This window comes from Oncorhynchus kisutch, linkage group LG25, assembly GCF_002021735.2.
Source record: "Oncorhynchus kisutch isolate 150728-3 linkage group LG25, Okis_V2, whole genome shotgun sequence".
In the NCBI taxonomy this organism is placed as follows: domain Eukaryota; kingdom Metazoa; phylum Chordata; class Actinopteri; order Salmoniformes; family Salmonidae; genus Oncorhynchus; species Oncorhynchus kisutch.
Window position 1 is genome coordinate 26,983,317 of NC_034198.2, and position 24,590 is coordinate 27,007,906.

Consider the following 24,590-nt stretch of genomic DNA (forward strand, 5'->3'; position numbering starts at 1 on the left):
AGGCAGACAGTACATTTTCTTGTGTACTTGAAATGATCAAATAAACTTGGGGGACATAGAGAGGAATCACAGACTGCCTTCTCTTGTGCAGCTCAGCAGTGCAGTATGTGTTGTCAGAGTCGTTGAGTTTGCTGAACATCCCTGGGCTTTTATAAGCCTGTTTTTTCTAACTGTGTTGCACTGCAGTGCTTGTCTGTCCTTGTGGCATTGTTCTGCCCACACACTGGTTCGACATTCAGTGCTTTCAAAGTCGTTTCCTGTTCCCCTGCAGCTGGAGAACCTAATGCTAGACAAAGACGGACACGTCAAAATCACAGACTTCGGGCTCTGCAAGGAAGGAATCACAGATGCTGCTACAATGAAGACTTTCTGTGGAACGCCGGAGTACCTAGCTCCAGAGGTACAGTACTGTCCCTTCTAAACCCACATTCCCTGTCTGGTATATTCACCCCTTCAAACCCCTGACATACAGTACAAAACTCACCCGAGCTTTAGAACTCAATTTTATTAGGTCTACATCCTTATTATAGTTGTGTACCCCAGTTCACTTTGATTTAGAACTAAACATCATAAACCCACTACAATAACCAGTCTATTGAGATACTGTAGCCTATTTATGGCCAAGACTTTAAGATTCATCTGCCAAATAATGCTTGCAGCTATGGCAGCAGGTTTACATCATCCTCATGGCAGAGTCCCATAGCTAATGACGCCATTGGGACTCACACTGCCTCTCACAGTGAGCATAATGTAAACCCCCTCACATGCTCTATAGGAGACACTGTCCCTGGCGCCAGGCTGACAAACAAGTGGATGTGTGAAGTTGTAAGATTGAAATTGAGGAATCTAGTTATATCAAACACCGTTCTGCTGTGATTTCTCATTGGCCAATTTGTTTGATCTTCTCTCTTTATTTAAAGCTAGAATGTTTAGTTGTTACATCCATTTTTGGACTTATAAATGAATGATGTATGCTCTTTGATTCTTGAACAATATAACTTATAAATGGCTCATGAACTTAGTTAAATTGTCAAACCCCATCAGAACCCAAAATATAAACTGGTTTTACTCCAATGTTTGTAAACAATGTAAATGTAAACAAACACTCATAACCTCAAGGAGGGTACCTTGCATCCATAGCTCTGTGTATGAATTTTAGAATGGTTACATCTTTCCTGACACATCTCTCAGCTTTTCACCAAAACAGAGGTGGTGTACTGCAGATTCTAGCTTTAAGTAGTCACTTTCATTTTCAATAATGAACTGCTATATTCTAGTCATTAACAACAGTAAAGTACATGTACAATATTTTACAACTCAATAACAAGTATTTGGTGTCCTTTCTGAATGACCAAAAAAAAACATTTAAAAACTTACCACATTGCAAACCATTTTTTCCCTTTAACCAATGCTTAAACATAACCAACGTTATGGTGTCAGGTTTTTACTACAATGCATATTTATGAAGTGCAGAGGAGTGAGGACTGTGGGTCGGGTGGGGGAAGAAAGGCATGGGATAGAGGGGGGCATAGATCCCACTTTAAAAAGTATGGAGGACAATTTGGCGCTGGATTTTGTTTTGCTAAGGCCCTCCGCTGTGCCAGGAGATGATTTGAGTGTTGGTTATTTTTCACAAGAGTATGTGATTGCACAAAAAAGTACATGCTAAATAGGGGCAGATGGTGGCAGATGGGGGAGGTTGGAAGAAGGTGGCTGGGAAACCTGGAAATCTATACCGCCGCACTGGTGTAAAAATAACAGAACACACTCAGCGCCAAGTTCCAGAGATGCAAAGTAGCTGGGATTTAAAAGAGGGAAGTTAAAATATTCCAATGCTTTGGGGTTATAAAAATTACATTTAGATAGTTTTTCTTTTTATTTATGTGTAAAATATATTTGATTTGCCTTGTTTAGAAAGGGCAAATGAGAATACCAAAAATATTTTTTCTTAATAATACATTTTGTACAAATACTCTCCTAGTTTTGGTTACTTTAGCCTTATTGAAATAACTCAGTGATATCTTTCTCATTTTGAAATGCATGTCTTTTTTACAAAGTAAAAAAATGTGCAGGTTAAATACTTTTGGGAAGATATAACCAAATGATTTGGTAACTCAGTAAAAATATATTCAATTGTTTATATTGTAGTGTTTCAATGCACATTTATGCACCATGTGTATATGTACATTTAGACTAGTATGTTTCTTTATGTGTGTGTGTGTACACAAGCTAGGGCAGGCTGGGCGGGCGGAGCTGTGTGTTTGTTCCCTGTGCCCCGCTGGGTAACTGGGCTGGTGGAGCCAAAGGCTCTCTCTCTCTGTCCCTGCCCAGCCAAGCCTGCCAAGGGCCCCAGTCAGTCCTGGGAGCAGCAGCCCCGCCACATGGCTGTCCGAACGGGGCCTGTTCCTCCCCTCCAGGCTTGCCTCTCTGCCTGTGGCTCTGGAACAGGGGGGACCCCAACTGGCTCTGTGTGTATTAATCGCATCCCTGCCTGCACCCGAGCTGCTCCTGTTTACAGTCCCAGGACAAACTCCCAGTCCCAGCTCTCCCTGCACACACACATGCATATGTACAGACACACAAACACACACACACACACACACACACACACACACACACACACACACACACACACACACACACACACACCTCTGGCCCTAGGTGATGAAATGGCATTAAACATGTAACTATTTTTTTCTCCTAACTTTTGGTTTGATGAGGGGGGAAGGATATTCCATCTGCTGTGCGTGGTAGCATTCCTCCTCAGGTTTTTACTTGGTAATCCAGTGTTATCCCTCCAGCATTATGTTCAAACCCATGAATAGTTCATCTTTGACTGTACCACTGTTTCTCTCAGTGATGCTGATTTCCATCCAGCCGGTTGCCCGTCTTGATAAGCTCAATACGTGTTATTACCAGCAATTTGCTTCCAGTGTTATTTAGTTTTATAATTCTCAGCTTTTTGGGATTACATGTAGTGTACAAACACAGTAACTTGTTTCAGTCATTTAAAGTTCAGTCTAACTGAATTCTTAGTGATTAGGGCCTGTATTCATAAAGCGTCTTGAGTAGGAGTGCTGATCTAGGATCAGGTCCTCCTTGTCTTCTTCAATATAATCAAAATGGCAAAACGTATCCTTGATCAGCACTCCTACTCTGAGATGCTTTATGAATACGGGCCCAGAAATTCAGAATGTTTTTTTTTAGGTTTTCATGATGTCTTGGTTTATATTTTCTGGTTAGGACTACTCTTTAAGACAGCGGAGGAGGATCATTGCGTTGACATGTCCAGGTTCTACTTCCCATTAAGATTAGAGACAAGACATTATTATTCTAGAGATTCAGAGCATATGCTTAACTGGCCTCTCTCCAGCGCCACTTGTCGTTAGGTAGTCATATTAATTAGGCCTTTCCTCAGCGACGGTCTGAAATGGAGCCTGTACTCCCTCCATCTCTCTTCCTCCCTCGCTTTTTCAACAAGGTGAACGGCAGCACACCTGAGACGATGTAAGAGAAGGGGAAGGAGAAGAGCAGGTTGATTGTGTATTAGGACAGCAGCCCAGATAGAAGGCTTTGATTCAGCCGTGGCTCCTCTGGCTCCATGCTTCCCGTAGCCAGGTATCCACCTCTCTTTCTCTGGTGGGGCTGCCCTTGAACCAGCGGGTCACATCATGATGGCGAGGCCCTCTATGTCCATCCAGGAGCGTTTCCTGTCTGCCCGTGCCAGGTAGGGCCTCCAGCGCCAGCCACTTGGCTTGGCCAACAGGGGCATCTGTGACACGCAGCAGCAGCAGAGTGACAGCCATCGCAGTCTATGTAGTGATGCCACTGCATGATGCTGTTGGGTTCTCATGTCACAGGAACACCGTGCTGTGGAATAGGGCTTTGTGTTAGTCATAGTAAACCAGCTGGACCTGGAAACAGAAACTCGCAAGGGTCAAATGTCCACCAGGTCGTTTGTTAACCAACTTTGCGTCAAACGTCGGTTGTATGTAAAACGCTTGGCGAAATAACAAAGTTGATGTGCTTCGTGTGTGTGTTGTTGGCAGGGGTGATTGGACCAGTTTGCAGCAGTTTGTTCCTCTGAACTGCAATGTTGAATAGAGGAGTTAGTGCCTGTCTCATAGGGATACCATACAGTTCATAATAATATGTTCTTATTCCATGATCTGTGTGTCTGTCCAGGTGCTGGAGGACAATGACTACGGCCGGGCAGTGGACTGGTGGGGCCTGGGCGTGGTCATGTATGAGATGATGTGCGGTCGGCTGCCCTTCTACAACCAGGACCACGAGAAGCTGTTTGAGCTCATCCTCATGGAGGACATCAAGTTCCCCCGCACGCTGTCGTCAGACGCCAAGTCACTGCTGTCAGGACTACTCATAAAGGACCCCAACAAAAGGTATAGGCCAGCTATACTGTACACACCCTGGACAGCCATACACACCCTGGACAGCCAGACTCCAAGCAGCACTGCTCACCATCCAATAATGCCCCATTGGAAGTGACTATACACTAGTGCTATTTAAACTAACTATCAGTTTGAGGTCAATTCAATTTTACACTCAGTTAACCCCAACCCTGCTAACTTTAAAAAGCTTCAAGTCAATAATATCTATTCATCAAATTCAACGTACTGTAACACTAATGTCTTGGTGGCAGACAAACCTTTGAATAATTTGTGACGTTCTTACTTTTCACAGACTTGGAGGAGGTCCAGATGATGCTAAAGAAATCATGGGACATAGTTTCTTTACTGGAATCGAGTGGCAAGATGTTTATGATAAGAAGGTAATGCCTGTAATAGCAGTTCTATAATACAGTGGGGCAAAAAAGTATTTAGTCAGCCACCAATTGTGCAAGTTCTCCCACTTAAAAAGATGAGAGGCCTGTAATTTTCATCATCGGTACACTTCAACTGTGACAGACAAAATGAGAAAAAAATCTAGAAAATCACATTGTAGGATTTTTAATGAATTTATTTGCAAATTATGGTGGAAAATAAGTATTTGGTCAATAACAAAAGTTTATCTCAATACTTCTCAATACAATGTTATATACCCTTTGTTGGCAATGACAGAGGTCAAACGTTTTCACAAGGTTTTCACACACTGTTGCTGCTATTAAGGCCCATTCCTCCATCTCCTCTAGAGCAGTGATGTTTTAGGGCTGTTGCTGGGCAACACGGACTTTCAACTCCCTCCAAAGATTTTCTATGGGGTTGAGATCTGGAGACTGGCTAGGCCACTCCAGGACCTTGAAATGCTTCTTACGAAGCCACTCCTTCGTTGCCCGGGCGGTGTGTTTGGGTTCATTGTCATGCTGAAAGACCCAGCCATGTTTCATCTTCAATGCCCTTGCTGATGGAAGGATGTTTTCACTCAAAATCTCACGATACATGGCCCCATTCATTCTTTCCTTTACACGGATCAGTCGTCCTGGTCCCTTTGCAGAGAAACAGCCCCAAAGCATGATGTTTCCACCCCCATGCTTCACAGTAGGTATGGTGTTCTTTGGATGCAACTCAGCATTCTTTGTCCTCCAAACACGACGAGTTGAGTTTTTACCAAAAAGTTATATTTTGGTTTCATCTGACCATATGACATTCTCCCAATCTTCTTCTGGATCATTCAAATGCTCTCTAGCAAACTTCAGACGGGCCTGGACATGTACTGGCTTAAGCAGGGGGACACGTCTGGCACTGCAGGATTTGAGTCCCTGGCGGCGTAGTGTGTTACTGATGGTAGGCTTTGTTACTTTGGTCCCAGCTCTCTGCAGGTCATTCACTAGGTCCCCCCGTGTGGTTCTGGGATTTTTGCTCACCTTTGTGATCATTTTGACCCCACGGGGTGAGATCTTGCGTTGAGCCCCAGATCGAGGGAGATTATCAGTGGTCTTGTATGTCTTCCATTTCCTAATAATTGCTCCCACAGTTGATTTTTTTCAAACCAAGCTGCTTACCTATTGCAGATTCAGTCTTTACAGCCTGGTGCAGGTCTACAATTTTGTTTCTGGTGTCCTTTGACAGTCCTTTGTGCTGCTGCTCTAGTTTCAACTGTTCTGCCTTATTATTATTCGACCATGCTGGTCATTTATGAACATTGAACATCTTGACCATGTTCTGTTATAATCTCCACCCGGCACAGACAGAAGAGGACTGGCCACCCCACATAGCCTGGTTCCTCTCTAGGTTTCTTCCTAGGTATTGGCCTTTCTAGGGAGTTTTTCCTAGCCACCGTGCTTCTACACCTGCATTGCTTGCTGTTTGGGGTTTTAGGCTGGGTTTCTGTACAGCACTTTGAGATATCAGCTGATGTACGAAGGGCTATATAAATACATTTGATTTGATTTGATTTGATCTTTGGTCTTGGCCATAGTGGAGTTTGGAGTGTGACTGTTTGAGGTTGTGGACAGGTGTCTTTTATACTGATAACAAGTTCAAACAGGTGCCATTAATACAGGTAACGAGTGGAGGACAGAGGAGCCTCTTAAAGAAGAAGTTACAGGTCTGTGAGAGCCAGAAATCTTGCTTGTTTGTAGGTGACCAAATACTTATTTTCCACCATAATTTGCTAATAAATTCATAAATCCTACAATGTGATTTTTTTCTCATTTTGTCTGTCATAGTTGAAGTGTACCTATGATGAAAATTATAGGACTCTCTCGTCTTTTTAAGTGGGAGAACTTGCACAATTGGTGGCTGACTAAATACTTTTTTGCCCCACTGTATGTACACATTCATATTGTAGAATCATGTTGAGAGTCCTACAGGACTCCTACTCTTTCCTCCCCTCACCAGTATGCATTCCTGATCATAGTTTGCTAACTCACTGTCTAGATAGAGGAAAGTTATCCTTGTTCTGTCAGTGCTTTACCATCACAGACACAGTGCACACCTAAGATGATGCAACCCTGGTAGCAGAGGGAGGTGAAATGCATTGTGGGAGGTGTAAACTCGTTGCCTCCAGTCCTGCCTGTGTGCTGCAACACCTCTGTGACACAAGTGCTGTGTGTTTCCCTCCCCTCCTACCTAGCTGATACCGCCCTTCAAACCTCAGGTGTCGTCAGAGACAGATACCAGGTATTTTGACGAAGAATTCACGGCACAGACAATTACAATAACTCCCCCTGAAAAATGTGAGTGAAACTTTTTCTTATTCTTTTTTGCTAATGTTTAAAAGGTGAGACACTGTTACTTGACACTTTACTCAGGCTATGTTAGATGTGCAAGTGGTATAACAGCGTCGTTCCATATGTTAGACGATCATGTCTTATTTTGGGTCTAGATTGTATTAGGGCCACGCAGCCGACAGCCGCATAGCAGTTTTAGCAGTGTTGGAACTGCTGCGTTAGGGCTGTCAAATTCACAAGCGGCTCCTGGAATTCGACCTAAAATTAAACTTCAATCAGTATAGATGAAGGGGAGGAGACATGTCAAATAAGGATTTTTGGCCTTGAAACAATTGAGACATAGATTGTGTGCCAATCAGAGGGTGAATGGACAAGACAGGGGGGCGGCAGGGTAGCCTAGTGGTTAGAGCGTTGGACTAGTAACCGGACGGTTGCGAGTTCAAACCCCCGAGCTGACAAGGTACAAATCTGTCGTTCTGCCCCTGAACAGGCAGTTAACCCACTGTTCCCAGGCCGTCATTGAAAATAAGAATTTGTTCTTAACTGACTTGCCTGGTTAAATAAAGGTAAAATAAAAAAGACAAAACATTTATTGTGCATTCGGAAAGTATTTAGATCCCTCGTCTTTTTCCACATTTTGTTACATTACAGCCTTATACTAAAATTGATTAAATAAAATCAATCTACACACAATACCCCATAATGACCAATCAAAAACTGTTTTTTAGAAATGTTTGCAAATGTAAACACAGTTGAAAGTGACAAGTCATTTTTCCAACAATTGTTTACAGACAGATTATTTTACTTATTCACTGTATCACAATTCCAGTGTGTCAGAAGTTTACATGCACTAATAAGTTGACTGTGCCTTTAAACAGCTTGAAAAATACCAGAAAATTATGTCATGGCTTTAGAAGCTTCTGATAGGCTAATTGACATCATTTGAGTCAATTGGAGGTGTACCTGTGGATGTATTTCAAGGCCTACCATAAAACTCAGTGCCTCTTTGCTTGACATAATGGAAAAATCTAAAGAAATCAGCTGTCCTCAGAAAAAAATGGTAGACCTCCTCCACAAGTCTGGTTCATCCTTGGGGGCAATTTCCAAACGCCAGAAGGTTTTTTATTTTATTTTTTATTTAACCAGGTAGGCCAGTTGAGAACAAGTTCTCATTTACAACTGCGACCTGGCCAAGATAAAGCAAAGCAGTTCGACACAAACAACAACAGAGTTACACATGGAATAAACAAACATACAGTCAATAATACAATATAAAAAGTCTATATACAGTGTGTGGAAATGAGGTAGGATAAATGAGGGAAGGCAATAAATAGACCATAGTGGCAAAAATAATTACAATATAGCAATTAAACACGAGTAATAGATGTGCAAGTAGAGATACTGGGGTGCAAAGGAGCAAAATAAATAAAATAAATAACAGTATGGGGATAAGGTAGTTGGATGGGCTATTTACAGATGGCCTATGTACAGGTGCAGTGATCTGTGAGCTGCTCTGACAGCTGGTGCTTAAAGTTAGTGAGGGAGATATGACTCTCCAGCTTCAGTGATTTTTGCAGGTACTTTGTAGGTACCACATTCATCTGTATAAACACCATGGGACCACAGACCTGTCATACCGCTCAGGAAGAAAACGCGTTCTGTCTCCTAGAGATGAATGTACTTTGGTACAAAAGGTGCAAATCCCAGAACAACAGCAAAGGACCTTGTGAAGATGCTGGAGGAAATAGGTACAAAAGTATCTATATCCACAGTAAAACTAGTCCTATATCGACATAACCTGAAAGGCTGTTCAGCAAGGAAGAAGCCACTGCGGCAACTCAATATTAGTAAGGGTGTTCCTAATGTTTGGTATACTCAGTGAAGGTTGTAATCTCATTGATCAACGGCTCAGCCAAATATTACCCAATAATCCACATTGAAATGACGCGTTGTGCCCAGTGGGTCGTTTACAAATTCGAACACTGAAATATGATGTAATCTACACCTCAATTGGCTGATATAAATCCTCATTATTTTGTTTAATGATTTTCAATTTGAGCATCATTATTTCTATATAGCCTACACCTTCTCATTATGAACTTCTAACTCGAGTGGGACGGGTGTGGCTTCGTGACAACGATCACAAGAGCAGCTGCTCACTGATTTGACAGCTCCAGCGCAGTTACACCTCCGACAGTGCCAAAACATCAGCGACGAGGGTGTCGGCTATTGCCAGTTAACGCTTGATCTAAATGACTCTAGGCCTTAAACATGCTCACTAGAGCATCAGAGGCTTAAATATAATCACTGTAAAAAGGTTGAATTGCATGATTGAAGTGAGTAATGTCCTGTTTGTCCCTCCCAGTTGATGAAGACGGGATGGATTGCATGGACAACGAGCGGAGACCACACTTCCCCCAGTTCTCCTACTCGGCCAGTGGGAGAGAATGACCGCTGTATCCAGACTGTACTGCACCACCATCAGTACCAATGGAAGGTTACAGTATAAAACCACCCTAGCCTGAGCTAACCCCTCCTCTCTCCATTTGGGTCATTCCATAGTGAGCATGGAGATCCATCACTGTATGTTTTATGTGTCTGTTTTTTCATGGGGATTTTGCATGTGTGGTCAGACAGAAGTTCAGCCCTGTTGGTAGTTCCCAACAGTTAAAGGTGCATTTCTTATGGAATGCTCCTTTTAAAGCCTTGAAACTGACTCAAGAGGGCAAACGGGTTTGTTGTGTTATGTGGTGTGTCATTAGATCCCTTGGTCATTGACTTCTGCGATCCAGTTCTATCTACTGTAGGAGACTGACATTCCTGGTAGGGAGAGCTGCCGTCTTTAGTATTCTCATTTCACATAGGACAGTATACTATAACTCGAGATTCACAGGAGATTCTCCATTTGTTTGCTGTGTCATAATCTGCAACGGTCCTCATTCTTCTCTTGATGATGTTTGGTTAGCTAACATCTGTGTTGTGTGTATAGAAATATGTTATACTATAGGATTAGAGATTTTTGCTTTCAGAAGTCAAAAACTGCCAGAAAACAGTTCACTCAGGCTACACAGAGATCAATCTGTCTTCACCTCAGTATACAGGTCACCGGTACTGCTATCTTTACTCTGCAGGTCAAGCTACAAGCGCTAACTATACAAACCACCTCCACCACTTCTCATGGACACTATGACTGTAGTCTCACATATTATACTGTTACGTCATTTTGTCCCTTATTTAAAGTGTGCAACAGTAAAACTCTAGTCTCGTCTGCTATTTGTTGATAAGCTGTGATTTTTACTTTCTCCTCTCGCCTGTGAAATCAGTCATTCGAATAGTGTGAACGCTTTGGGATGTTGCTCTGCCAATGTTATGTATGAATGGGAGTAAATGTTTGTGTACTGTGTAGAGATTTTAAGGAGCCTAAAGGCACAGCATTGTTGGCTGTAACCTCCTGTGAATCCGAGCTTTGCGTTAGCTGTCAGGAACAGCAAGGTTCACCTCAACCTGTCTAACAGTGAGGATGAGATGAAGAGCATTCTAGGTATGTGTGTCAGGGTTATCTGGCTGAAGGTAGATGCTTCCCACAACTGAAATTATGAAAAGCTTTATTTCAGACATATCATCATAGAAAATAAAAGCATTCAAAAACTAACATGTATAAATGTAAATGAGAAATGCAAGATGGTGGCTGTTTACTGTCTAATGGGGTTTAGAGGTGGGGCTAAACCTGTAAGAAGGGTGAAGGAATTTGAATTATCTGACCGGGGTGGGGGACATACTGTATAACTATGATTCAATGGGGACAAGAGGGAGGTATTGGCATTGTTTGATTTGGACCACAGCAATGGCTTCCTGTTGTTTTATTTATTTGTTCTTCTTTTGTATAACGGTTCTTGTTATAGGATTAATGTCCAGTCTTTTGTTCTGGATGAAAAAGGCACCTCGAATAATGGCTTAAGAATGTAGAAGCAAAGCCTTCATGTTTTTGTGTTGTTGGTTTGTTTCTTTGTTCTCTTACCAAAATATGACGACAATGAAAAAGAGAGCAGACAGCATATTAAAGAGTTTTATCAGTACCAAGGTATTATTATTATTAAATATTTTCCATAAGACTTTTACATTTCACGGGCATCTAACCTGGAATGTCTAAGTGGTATTAAAACCTTTAAGTTCTCTTCTCCTCATACAGTATATAAGGGCTGCATAAGCTTCAACTCCCTTTCCAACTGGTATGACTCTACTGTTGTCTTCTAGCATCTGAGCATTCCTGTAATACATGTAAATACATGAGAATGGCACAGAACAAGCTTCCTCAAACAGTCTAATTCACTACATTTTAGTTGCTTAATAACACACTGCATGTTTAGGCCTTTTTCTTTAGCGCTGCTTTTTAGAACAAGAAAAAATATGACATTAGAATGAATAACTTAAGCATTTACAAAGGGAATATATTAAGTGGCTCTACGGTTTTAAAGTCAAGAGATTGTAAGAATCGGCGTAGATGGAGAAGTAATGAGTATTATAGACTCAGTGACCAATGTTCCCAGGGTATACACACTGTATAATTCACTTTATCTTGTGGCTGACTACTTTGGGATCTTGTAACAGCCTTCAATGCTACATAGAATGTAGTTAACTTAACATTATGGTGTTGTATTACCGTTTTACCATAGCTAATAGTCAATGACTAATCATTTTTTGGGGTCATCATTTTATTGAAGTGTACCACAGTCAGCATAGGAATCTTCAATTGATAGTCAAGTCAACCACCTACTCTATGCTGACTGGCATCATTTGATTTATTCTAAAAGTGTACAACATTCAGTAACTTTAGCTCTGTGGATGAAGAGCCATAGTATTCAATAGTACGTAACACCACCATTCTGTATATCTATATATTTTTTGCTATTTTAAAGCTAGTTTCCTTCAATTCTACACATTCTGCCATGTCTTATGTGTGTTCATGTCATATGAGTGACTCAAACATTACAACATTATCAATGGGCTAAAACAACATTAGTTGATCTGGACATTTCTGACAAGTTATAAATAGGTCTCTAAGGTCTAACAATGACAAGAGGAAAACTACTGATGTACTACCCAATTTTTAAATTGCACCTTGTGCATTCTACTATTACAACTTTCAAAAGTTGAAAGCCCGACTAAGTTCCTAGGGGAACCACTAAGGCACAAGTCCTATCCACTAGTCATAAGTTAGCCTTGCTTAGCATCAATGTGACCTACGATTATCCATTGAAAGGACAATCAGAGTTTACACATTCCTGATTTACAGGTTACATTCGAGTTCCATTTCAGATGTTTGTGATATAATTTAGGTTCAGTATATTCCACCAGTGGTTTGCAAAGCAAGGAGGACGTAGCCTATCATGCTAATGTCAGAGCAGAAGACAAACCATTTTTGTAGCAAGAGATATCCTGTCTGTGAAGGTATGAAAAGAGTTAGAGTGAATGTAGGGATGTGGACCAAAAAGACCAAAGCAGATGTAGTGACATTTCTCAGATTATTACACATTCCCAAAGGATGAATGATTGGTCTTATATTCATTGTAGTTGATGGGGTCCAATAAGAGGGAAAAGAGGAAGTTGAGCAAGAGAGAAGTATATTTTGTATGAGTACAATATACTTGTACATGACTAGTTCAGAATGTGACTGTGGTATGGCTTTGATAGGAGGACGAGTAGTCGTTTGGTAGAACTAATTTTGAGGTGGCTCGATATAGTGAGTCTATTGAAAAGGTATGATGGCCATAACTTCAAAAAGTGTGCCATGATTGGTCCATATTTAAGCCACTAGAGAAAATATATATATTTTTGCCTGGAACAAGTGTGGTTTTGAGATTATATTGCAAAATGAGCAATGGTGAATCTTGTTCAGTTGTGATACAAGTAGGAAGTTAACTCTTCTCATAAGAGAAGACTGAAATATGAGAAAGACATTATTTGTCTTAGCATTTAATTGTTCATGATTGAATGTCCGTCTGTTGTTTTATTAATATAGCCAATGTATCGTAGAAGAATGTGGAGAGAAACTGAACAACTGTGCTGTGATCACTAACCCCCCCTAGGCTTTCAATTGTGTGGTTGTCTGTTATGGTTGAGTTTTCCTCTTTGTCTTCCAAGATGCATTCCTTTTTTGTTTTTGCTGGTATGTGTTTTGACTAAAAAAGAAACATTTCACCATGTATGATTAATAGAGGCTTTTATTGCTTAATGTGATTTTGAATCATTTTTATTTAAACATTTTTTATTTGATTTTTATCAATGGACAACTTGAATTTGTTTTGTTTATTTGATTTTTGAATTGAATATGGTTGAGTAATGTTTTGGGGTATTTAGCAGTCATGTTATGGTCTTTAGTACTGCAGCTGATTATGGACGTCGGGGAAGGAAGGGAGAGTTACTGTCTTTCGCCTTTTCGGCATTACTATTCTTTTTTCTGTGAAATTCTGTTTTCTCCACCATTTGTCAAAGTCACACAAAGAAATAAAATCTTGCATTATTATGTCAAATGCTTGATTATGTCCCTGGGGGAGACGATCTGCGTTAAAGCTTGATTTTAAATGTAAAGGCAATGTTCCCGCATTGTGGAAACTGCATTCATGTCAAATGCTGCATATGTTGGCCCAACCGGAAATTGTCTTTACATTTTAACGCAGATCTTCCACGATACGGATTGAATCCAACCCTTAACGGAAACTCCCATTCCAAATTGTAAAAAAAATGCAAACTGAGAAATCGTGATCAGTGGTGAAAATATGGTTAGTCGTCGCATCCTGCGGTATGTTGACAGACGCTACGATACCATCCTATGTTATGTGCATCTAACAACGAGAGATTAGTGGTACTGCTTCAGACACAGAAGACTTCACATTTCGCTTGGCTGAACTGTGACTATTGCTGGCTTCACGTGCTTGTGGGGAATAGGAAACTGGGATGTCCAACATGACTGTGTTCAAGAGAAGTGCTTTTGAAGTTGGAACAATTCTTCAACCAATAAGCTCGCCTACATTGCTAATAATAAAGTTGGCTAGCTTGCTTTATATTGACAATATGGTCAGACTTGCTACATTATTCACATTGATAAGGTTATTGTAAAAAAACGTATGTTGTCATCTTTTGGTTGAAAAGGTCAGTGGTAAGACGTGGCAACTCGGAACAACATTTTCTCTGATTTTCCCACTTGTAATTCCGACTTGGAGGGTCATTCAAGTGAATTTTCCCACTGGGAATTAGGAGCTTCTGATTGCACGTGAACGCGGCAATACTTCCATTTCATCCATATGAATATGCATTTATAAAAACAGTCCTTTTTTACAAGGACATATTTGAGAACAGGGAATTTCAAGGGGGAAGCTAATGTCCTTATTGACGTTGCAGTGCACTCTACCAAGGGCAATTGGCAGTACGGGCCAAAACGAAAATACGCTTGTTTTTATTACATAAAAACTGCTTTTATGTATATTGCTCCTTTTATGGTTTCAGAGAACTGAAAATTGCCCTTACAATTTTTTTTTCTTTTAAAGAAAAATAAGAGAATTACTTGAAAGCACAGTCCCCTCATGCAGTCCATGCTTAAATGAGTTTATTGTTAAAATATTGTCATAATGAAGTGTGATAATAACAAGGCCAGGAGAGGCTGCTGGGAGACAACTTCAGCAGAGTGACACTGACGGGGTCTTACCTGTTATTCTAAGAGCTCAGTTCCACAGGAAGGTTGGACCTTGGCAGTTGCACTCAGTCTCAACGATTCAATTTCGAACTCGCAGATTTAAACAAATAAAATAATCATGTAGCTATATGTGAGGAGGATACGTAGAACATCCACCTAGGAATCCCAGATGTTTGTTTCTGCGGGTCATTAACATAGTGATGTTCAGTTCCACTGGGTGAAGCATTCTAGTGCCGTTGGCCATCTCCAGGGTCAAAGGTCTGGGGTGAGCTGTGTGATCACCTCGAATCCGACCAACGACAATGTGGGTTCTATCCTTACTAACTGCAGGGTCTATATATAAATCTATTTTACACCTCAGTGTACACACTTTGCTGCTACTGTTTGTAATGTCTACAACAGATTTTCTTGTCATCTTGCTCCTGGTAGTGTTATGAACGAGCATGAATTGTAAAGTATTTATTGAATAACAAATCGCTGTCAGATGAAAACCTCATCTCCAAAACTAAAAACTGCCATATTTTCCCATTAACAAACATACAATTATGAACTTTTAGAAGCTATTTTAAATACATTTTATTGGTCCTAGAGTCAATGTTTAGAGTACATTGAGTGGACTTACTGCTTTCAATACATGTAAAAAAGATAACAATTTAAAAGGCAAAAAGTGGAGTTACGAGGTTTTCATCCAACTGCGACGTAATAATAACTTGTAATTAATTTGATGTCCATGTAGCTTCAGTTTGACATTTTCTTGACCTTGCTAGCTCTGTCATTAGATCCAAGTTAAGAGATAGTCGTGTGGTTAAGGAAGCAGAAGCAGAAGGGATGAAGCATCAGTAAAGAGAACAGTTGTAGTACTCCCTGTCATTAAAGAATACAAAACCTTTTCTTTCCCCTTGTGAATAGGACCCATAAGGATGTGAAAATTATATGATCTGCAAGAAAGTGTTTTTGTACACTGTACGTCCTTAGTATTTTTACACGTAAATGTATATGATAGGGATACACATTATTTTCCTTCTTACAGACCGCTTAAATAAAGCACCTTGTCAATCTGCTATCTTTGTCACTTACTTCTGACTACTCGTCATACTGTATTTCTCAATGAGAAAAAAAAGATAGTTATCACACTCAATAACTCAGATTGAGCAATATTTTCAACACTATGCAAAATATTTATTGGAATTTTAACTGAAGTTTATCAAATATTGAAATGACATTCTACAACATGCAGCTTTTACCATGTAAAAACCTCATCTCTATATAAAAACATTAAACATTACAAAAACGGTCAAATCTGTAATTCCAAATGCAAAATTTTGTCTATAGAAATAGAAAACCCTCATATTAATCTAAGAACACACTCAGCAGGGCTGTGGAGCTGTGCTGCTGCTGTTTCTGCGTGGCTGAGGCAGTGTGTTTGACCATGAGTATCCATGACATGAGGCATTCGCCACTGTGGTGCTCTCAGTCAGAGATGCTCCCCACATCAGAGATGCTCCTGAGATCACCCAGACCTGCTCTCTGCCATCAGCACCATCATTAACCCTACCTCTACTGCTGCCCATTACACATATACAGGGCATTCAGAAAGTCTTCAGACCCCTTGACGTTTTCCACATTTTGTTACAGCCTTATTCTAAAATGTATTAAATTAACATGTTTACACATTTAAAATTTAAAAAATGATACCATATTTACATAAGTATTCAGACCCTTTGCTATGAGACTCAAAGTTGAGCTCAGGTGAATCCTGTTTCCAAATGTTCATCCTTGAGATGTTTCTACACCTTGATTGGAGTCCACCTGTGGTAAATTCTATTTAGTGTACATGATTTGAAAAGGCACATACCTGTCTATATAAAGGTCCCACAGTTGACAGAGCAAAAACCAAGCCATGAGGTTGAAGGAATTGTTCGTAGAGCTCCGAGACAGGATTGTGTCGAGGCACAGATCTGGACAATGGTACCAAAAAATGTCTGCAGCATTGAAGGTCCCCAAGAACACAGTGGCCTCCAACCACCAACCACCAACCGCTCTTCCTAGAGCTGGCCGCTCTACCAAACTGAGCAATCGGGGGAGAAGGGCCTTAGTCAGGGAGGTGACAAAGAACCCGATGGTCACTCTGACAGGGCTCCCAGAGTTCCTCTGTGAACATGAGAAAACCTTCCAGAAGGACAACCATTTCTGCAGCACTCCACCAATCAGGCCTTTATGGTAGAGTGGCCAGACGGAAGCCACTCCTCAGTAAAAGGCACATGACAGGCCACTTGGAGTTTGCCAAAAGGCACCTAAAGGACTCATACCATGAGAAACATTCTCTGGTCTGATGAAACCAAGATTGAACTCTTTGGCCTGAATGCCAAGTGTCATGCCTGGCGGAAACCTGACACCATCCCTAAGGTGAAGCATGGTGGTGGCAGCATCATGCTGTGGGGATATTTTCAGGGACTGGGAGACCAGTCAGGATCGAGGAAAAGATGAACGGAGCAATATACAGCGAGATCCTTGATTAAAACCTACTCCAGTGCACTCAGCCCCAGTATGAGGTCCAAAGGTTCACCGTCCAACAGGACAACGAACCTAACCACACAGCCAAGACAACGCAGGAATGACTTTGGGACAAGTCTCAATGTCCTTGAGTGGCCCAGCCAGAGCCCAGACTTGAACCCAATCGAACATCTCTAGAGAGACCTGAAAATAGCTGTGCAGCGACGCTCCCCATCCAACCTGACAGAGCTTGAGAGGATGTGCAGAGAAGAATGGGAGAAACTCCCCAAATGGGCCAAGCTTGTAGTGTCATACCCAAGAAGGCTGTAATCGCTGCCAAAGGTGCTTCAACAAAGCGCTGAGTAAATACTTAAGTAAATGTGATATATAAACTCAGCAAAAAAATAAACATCCCTTTTTCAGAACCCTGTCTTTCAAAGATAATTAGTAAAAATCCAAATAACTTCACAGATCGTCATTGTAAAGGGTTTAAACACTGTTTCCCATGCTTGTTCAATAAACAATTAACGACCATTCCACAGGTGCATGTTCATTAAGACACTTACAGCTTACAGACGGTAGGCAATTAAGGTCACACTTCATTATGAAAACTTAGGACACTAAGGAGGCCTTTCTACGGACTCAAAAACAGGATCCTTGCTAATCTGCGTGAACGTGCCTTAGGCATGCTGCAAGGAGGCATGAGGACTGCAGATGTGGCCAGGGCAATAAATTGCCATGTCCGTACTGTGAGAAGCCTAAAACAGCGCTACAGGGAGACAGGACAGACAGCTGATCATCCTCGCAGTGGCAGACCACGTGTAACAACACCTGCACAGGATCGGTACATCCGAACATCACACCTGCGGGACAGGTACAGGATGGCAACAACAACTACACCAGGAATGCACCATCCCTCCATCAGTGCTCAAGACTGTCCGCAATAGGCTGAGAGAGGCCGGACTGAGGGCTTGTAGGCCTGTTGTAAGGCAGGTCCTCACCAGACATCATCGGCAACAACGTCGCCTATGGGCACAAACCCACAGTCGCTGGACCGTACTGGTAAAAAGTGCTCTTCACTGATGAGTCACGGTTTTGTCTCACCTTTGTCGAAGGAATGAGCGTTACACCGAGGCCTGTACTCTGGAGCGGGATTGATTTGGAGGTGGAGGGTCCATCATGGTCTGGGGTGGTGTGTCACAGCAACATCAGACTGAGCTTGTTGTCATTGCAGGCAATCTCAACGCTGTGCGTTACAGGGAAGACATCCTGCTCCATCGTGGTACCCACTCATCCTGACATGACCCTCCAGCATGACAATGCCACCAGCCATACTGCTCGTTCTGTGCGTGATTTCCTGCATGACAGGATTGTCAGTGTTCTGCCATGGCCAGTGAAGAGCCCGGATCTCAAACCCATTGAGCACGTCTGGGACCTGTTGGATCGGAGGGTGAGGGCTATGGCCATTCCCCCCAGAAATGTCCGGGAACTTGCAGGTGCCTCGGTGGAAGAGTGGGGTAACATCTCACAGCAAGAACTGGCAAATCTGGTGCAGTCCATGAGGAGGAGATGCACTGCAGTACTTAATGCAGCTGGTGACTGTTACTTTTTATTTTGACCCCCCCTTTGTTCAGGGACACATTATTACATTTCTGTTAGTCACATGTCTGTGGAACTTGTTCAGTTTGTCTCAGTTGTTGAATCTTGTTGTAAACGCAGTTGACAGTGAGAGGATTTCTTTTTTTGCTGAGTTGATATAGATATATAGAGATAGATATTTATTTATTTTTGTACCCGTTTTTGCTTTGTCATTATGTGGTATTGTGTGTAGATTTGAGGAAAAATAACAATTTAATCAATTTTAGAGCAGGGCTGTAATGTGAAAAGTCAAGGGGTCTGAATACTTTCTGCATGTATAAATAATACACAGGATGTGGCCCAAAACCAACCCGAGGGAGGCATGCGTCTTCGCTCACACATTCATTTTTATACAATAATAACTGAATTGGTCATATACCCTATTTCTATAGTAGGAAACCACCATTATAAGGAAAGGAGGATACCTAGTCAGTTGGACAACTGAATGCATTGAACTGAAATGTGTCTTACGCATTTAGAGGTGCAGGGGGCTGCCTTAACATCCACGGCGCCCGGGGAACAGTGGGTTAAAACTGCCTTTCTCAGGGGCAGAACGACAGATTTTTACTGTCACTGTGCTTCAGTCAAGATGAAGAGGATGTCATGTGGACAAGGTGTCAGGTCTCCTAGAACCAGCAGGTAACTGGGGAAACAAAGAGGAAATTAAAGAGCAAAAACACACCTGGACACAGGCCTCTAAATTGGGACTATTTTGTCTGCATATGCTCCTAAATATTTGGCTGTGCGACCTGGAATTTGAATTTGGGAGGACCAGTGCCTCGAAAAAAAATAATAACTGGCCAGATAATTACTAATATAATGATTAGGCTTCACTGTACTGCTGTTTCCGAGTGCCCAAGAGAAAAAAATATTTGTTACCGTTGTGGTTGCACCATTACTGTAGACAAAAGGGCTTGTTTCTATCCCAAACCGTTCAGAAGTTAACCCATAAGTACCGCCACTACTTTTCTTTATTTCCCTGAAGCAATGGCAGGCTGCATTTGACATTTTAGTAGACGCGCTTATCCAGAGAGACTAACAGGAGCAATTATGGTTAAGTGCCTTTCTCAAGGGCACGTCAACAGATATTTCACCTGGTCGGCTCGGGGATTCGAACCAGCAACCTTTCATTTACTTGCCCTTAAGCGCTAGGTTTAACCTTAAACTGTCACAGGGCATTAATCATTTGTTTACACGTTGTTCAGTCATGTTACCTCATTAACAACCTGGTAACTTCAGTATATCCAAACAGAAAAAGGGAAAAGGGACAGCTTCTTCAGGAGAGCAATGATTGAAGGACAGATCTCTTGCATGTCATCACTCAGAAAACGTGACTTTCAATGTAAAAACCTAATATTACCAAAATGACTCATGTCAATAACAGGCATTTGTATCAACATTGTAGATTTTATAATCAAAAATGTCTTCACAGGTTTGCATATTAGTCTCTAGGGTACAACATTTGTTTCAACAGTAGCTAGACTTCATAATATAGGCCCAAGAATACAGGCTGTATCTCAATCGATTATTATTATTTTTTTATCTGATTTTCTGGGGCTCCTGGATTTTATGTTGCTCCTAACTAACTAAGTTGGGAGCACCAGTGATACAATTTGTTTAAAAATGTAGAGCCATGACTGGACACATTGCTGGAGTTCACATATTACTAGAGCCTCAGCCAGTATTGATTCAGGTTTTCGCCCTCAGTTAAGATTGACTCAAATGGCACTATCCTGGAATGACTGTGCGGTTCTGTTCAGCAACACATTGGTGGTTCTTAGAGTAATGCTCAGAGGGGAATCCAGAAGTGCTAACGCTGATAAAAACAACAGCCTGGCAGCATTAGAGCAGCTGAGAACAGAGGCACTCGGCAGGGCTCTCCTCCATCTCCTTAAGCTCTTAAGAATGTCAGCCTCTGTCTCTCCCTCTCTGTCTGACACGCCTTTAGCAGCAATCTGGAAGAGCATCTGTGGAGCGCCTAGTCTTGCGTGATGTGCGGCCCTGGCTACCAGCTGTTGTGGCGCTTGTGTGCCTTCTTCTTCTCTCTTTCTCTCGCTCGCTCTCACTCACTCTCGCCCTCTCTCGCCCTCTCTCTGAGTAATAATGTGGCCTCTTCTCTGTGGTTCGGGTGCAGGGGTGAGCTGTACCCAGCACCATCTATAGAGATGAACAGTAAATTCAGTGTAGATGACAACCATGGTTCTGACTGTACCTGTATGCGTAGGTTCTGCATCTCTCCAGTGAGAAGGTGGCGCTCCTGCATCAACAGGTTCTGTTTGGCAAGCAGCTCCATCACCTGCTGGGCACTGGACTGACTGTGCTGGTCCAACTGCTGCAGTCTACAGGATACACACAGTACAGACACAGTGAACACACAGCACAGTAGTCAATGCAACACCTTGTATAATGTACAATTCAACACAATCTTTTCCGACACGTATGATGAACAAGATTAATATGATAGACAAAGTAGATTGATAAAAATAATAGAATTGAGCAACAGATCCAGTTATTTTATTTTTATTAAACTAGGCAAGTCCGTTAAGAACAAATTCGTATTTACAATGACAGCCTACCAGAAGGCAAAAGGCCTCTTGCGGGGACAGGGGGGGGCTAGGATTAAAAATAAAAATATAGGACAACACACACATCATGACGAGAGATACCACAACACTACATAAAGCGAGACTAAGATAACACAACATTGTAGCAACACCACATGACAACAGCACAAAATGGAGGACTCATATTGCTTCTCACCCACAAAAAAGATTGCAAATATATTTGATGATCTTTGTCATCAGAGGTATATGATGTATAGTTATAAAACTAAGGGGCAAGACAATGCCAACTACCCCTCAGAAGAAGAGGCCTCCCTCTTCCCAGTGTGTCCCAATACAAAGGGTCCATTCAGCTGAGGCTGGGGAGGCCCTCAACGTCCAACAAACACATCAGATCAGCCCAACTAAACATGGCCCCTCCCCCATAACACAGAGCTAACTCACACGCGAGGAATGCTTTACATTAGCATAAGTGGACCGCTATACACAGGATAGGCTATCCGTAGAGTAGTGAGAATGGGATGGCTATTGCTTATTATTTGACTGTCCATGGGCTATAGTTTATCCACCATCATGGGTCCTTGGATCAGATGAGATCCAGGTCAGGTCCCAGTGTCCTAGATCCCACAGGAGGGCACGTCGCCAGGGCCATGGTGGAGCTGAGGAGGGGCCCGGGTGCCCAGGGAGGGGATGTACTCCTTGAGCACAGTAGGCGCCATGCGAGGGGAGGCCTCTAGCTGTTGCTGAAGGGGGGAGACAGATGCCCTTCTCCTTCTGGCTGGGGCAGTGCCGTCTGTGCAGTGGGAAGGAAGGCAGAGCAGGCGGCCCCCGCTTCCCCCCCGTGAGAGCTGGAGCACGCGGGCCCTCCTTGGCCCTCCCCGTCCCCGGCTGCACTGGCCAGCTTGTCCCGGGCTCAGGCCCTGCTGCGCTGGAGGCTGGAGCTGCTGCCTCCCCCTCGCCTGGCCTCCAGAGCCTGGCAACGAGCTGTCAGATCTGGGGATGCAGCCTGCGTCAGCCGGCCCCCGCCCCCACACGGACACACAGCAGGGAGGACACCGCCACGTTAGACACCCAGCTCCGGAGCCCCGCAGAGCCATGGATGGAAACACTCCACAGGACTGACGTGGGGGAGGAGAATGACTTTTCAGAGGTTTTCAAGAGGCTTGACGCAGTGAGATGTCTAGATGGTAAACTTTGAAAACGGGTACATTTTGTAATGAAAATCTATTTTGTATGATGCATCTTGCTGCCATTTGAGTCGTGATGACGAGGCCATCAAATGGACATAATAACATTCTTATTATGGATGACATTTGATGTTTTTGCATATCATTCAAATGAGTGCTGAACATAACGCTGGACTGTACTGTACTGCAAACGTACTATAGGAGTGTGAGGGACATTTTGAAATGCCACAAGACAAGCCAGTTAATAGGAGCAGCTAAGAAATTGAACATAATTCTTGTAGAGACCGTGGTATTATTTTAAAGTGGTAATAAAAAAAAATCCCATAAATATGATAAATGATACATTTTCCAGAGGAATTTGAATTTCCTTCAGGTGATAAAAGGTCATGACCCTGTTATAACAGCACTCTTGTGAAAGGCCAACCTGCAGCAGCAGTCAAGAGTGGCAGCCAAGATGTATTTTAAGATGTCAGTGAAAATGCCATGCGTATTAAACCACTTAAACAGGTTGTGTAATTCTGTAACTAATGCTTTCACCAACACAACACCTTACCTCGCCCCTTCAGGAACCCTGCTGTTTCAATCTGACACATTAGCCTATTAATTACACAATCCTCCTGACCTTAATCCAGCTCCAAAACCACCTTTGTCTTCACCCCCAAGCCCAGCCCCCTCAACCCCAACCCAGCCGCCTCAACCCCAAGCCCCACCGCCTCAACCCCAACCAAAGCGCCTCAACCCCCAGCTCCGCCGCCTCAACCCCAACCCGGAGCACTGGGGAGGGGTGAGGCAAGAGCTTGAAAGGGGGGGGGGGGTTAAAGCTCAAACTGAAGAAAAAGGCGAACTCCTCCTCCGAAGAAGCAATCACAATGGGGGTCTGATTAAATTAGGGGCCCGTCCAGCAGCCAAAGCAGCAAATCCAATAACTGCCCTACATTTACTGGCACACAACTTAATTAGGTTTTTAATACAGCTTAGCGCTGGGCTCTCCCCCTGCCCAGGCTGGCTGGCTGGCTGGATGACTGGCTGGCCAGTGCCCACTGCTGCCTGTGCTCTGCCCACTGCTGGTTGGGTGGAGGGGCGGGTGGATGGATGGCAGAGATGGCCGAGCTCAGGCCTCCCCGCTGACCTGGTGAAAGGACACCATCTGCTGGCTCCCAGGCTAACTGAAGACAGGACGGATGCACTGAGAGACACACACACGCGCGCACACACACACACACTCCCTAAAAGCAACAGCAAATTATCAATCTGTCTTTTTAAATATGAAACCAAACTTTTTGAAGCTGATCTGCCAAATGTGCCTTGATTTACAAGCACCTTCCAATGTGTACACTTCCATCCAGCCAGCCAGGCAAAATCTGATTATCGCTTTTATGGACACTTAATCTCACACACACACACACACACACACAGACACACACACACACACACACACACACACACACACACACACACACACACACACCTCTGCAACAGAGACCTGCCGTCGCCCACAGCTTGTGCCTAAGTTCCCAGGTGATGCTGTTTGTTTGTTTGTTTACAGGATGGAGGCTAGCGGTGGAACAGAGGAGACTCTTCAGGTTTGTATAACAAAGTGTGGAGCAGCACTGCTGTGTGGCCTACAGCGATGTTCCAGGGGGGAACCTAGTGTCTGTGTCTCTGTGTGTACTGAGGAACCTGCAGACGGCACACCGGCTCAGCTCGAGGAGCGGGGAGCGTACGGTAAGCCCAGTCTCACAGGCTGAGCCTGGCCCTGCTGTGGCCTGGGGATGTGCGGCTGGCTCTAGTCTACTCTCTTCGTTTACCCAGCTCTAGTCTAGTCTCTTCATTTACCCATCTCTAGTCTAGTCTCTTAATTTACCCATCTCCAGTCTACTCTCTTCATTTAC

General features: G+C 42.9%; 2 protein-coding genes across 3 annotated transcripts in view; one reads left to right on the forward strand and one right to left on the reverse strand.

Annotated features, from left to right (window-relative positions):
- akt3a (v-akt murine thymoma viral oncogene homolog 3a) overlaps positions 1–15,880 on the forward strand; it is a 127,439-nt gene extending 111,559 nt beyond the window's left edge. For both annotated transcript variants that reach the window (XM_031805006.1, XM_020460604.2), the window contains exons 10-14: positions 272–400; positions 4,186–4,400; positions 4,702–4,789; positions 7,033–7,135; positions 9,495–15,880. In XM_031805006.1, the coding sequence (XP_031660866.1) occupies positions 272–400; positions 4,186–4,400; positions 4,702–4,789; positions 7,033–7,135; positions 9,495–9,580 (621 nt within the window). In that variant the 3' untranslated portion in view covers positions 9,581–15,880. The remainder of the gene's footprint in view (positions 1–271; positions 401–4,185; positions 4,401–4,701; positions 4,790–7,032; positions 7,136–9,494) is intronic.
- A 2,867-nt stretch (positions 15,881–18,747) lies between these two features.
- sdccag8 (SHH signaling and ciliogenesis regulator sdccag8) overlaps positions 18,748–24,590 on the reverse strand; it is a 55,843-nt gene continuing 50,000 nt past the window's right edge. The window contains exons 17-18 of the mRNA XM_020460921.2: positions 21,163–21,289; positions 18,748–19,593 (exon numbers count right to left, since the gene is read on the reverse strand). Coding sequence (XP_020316510.1) covers positions 19,552–19,593; positions 21,163–21,289 — 169 coding nt within the window. The 3' untranslated portion in view covers positions 18,748–19,551. The remainder of the gene's footprint in view (positions 19,594–21,162; positions 21,290–24,590) is intronic.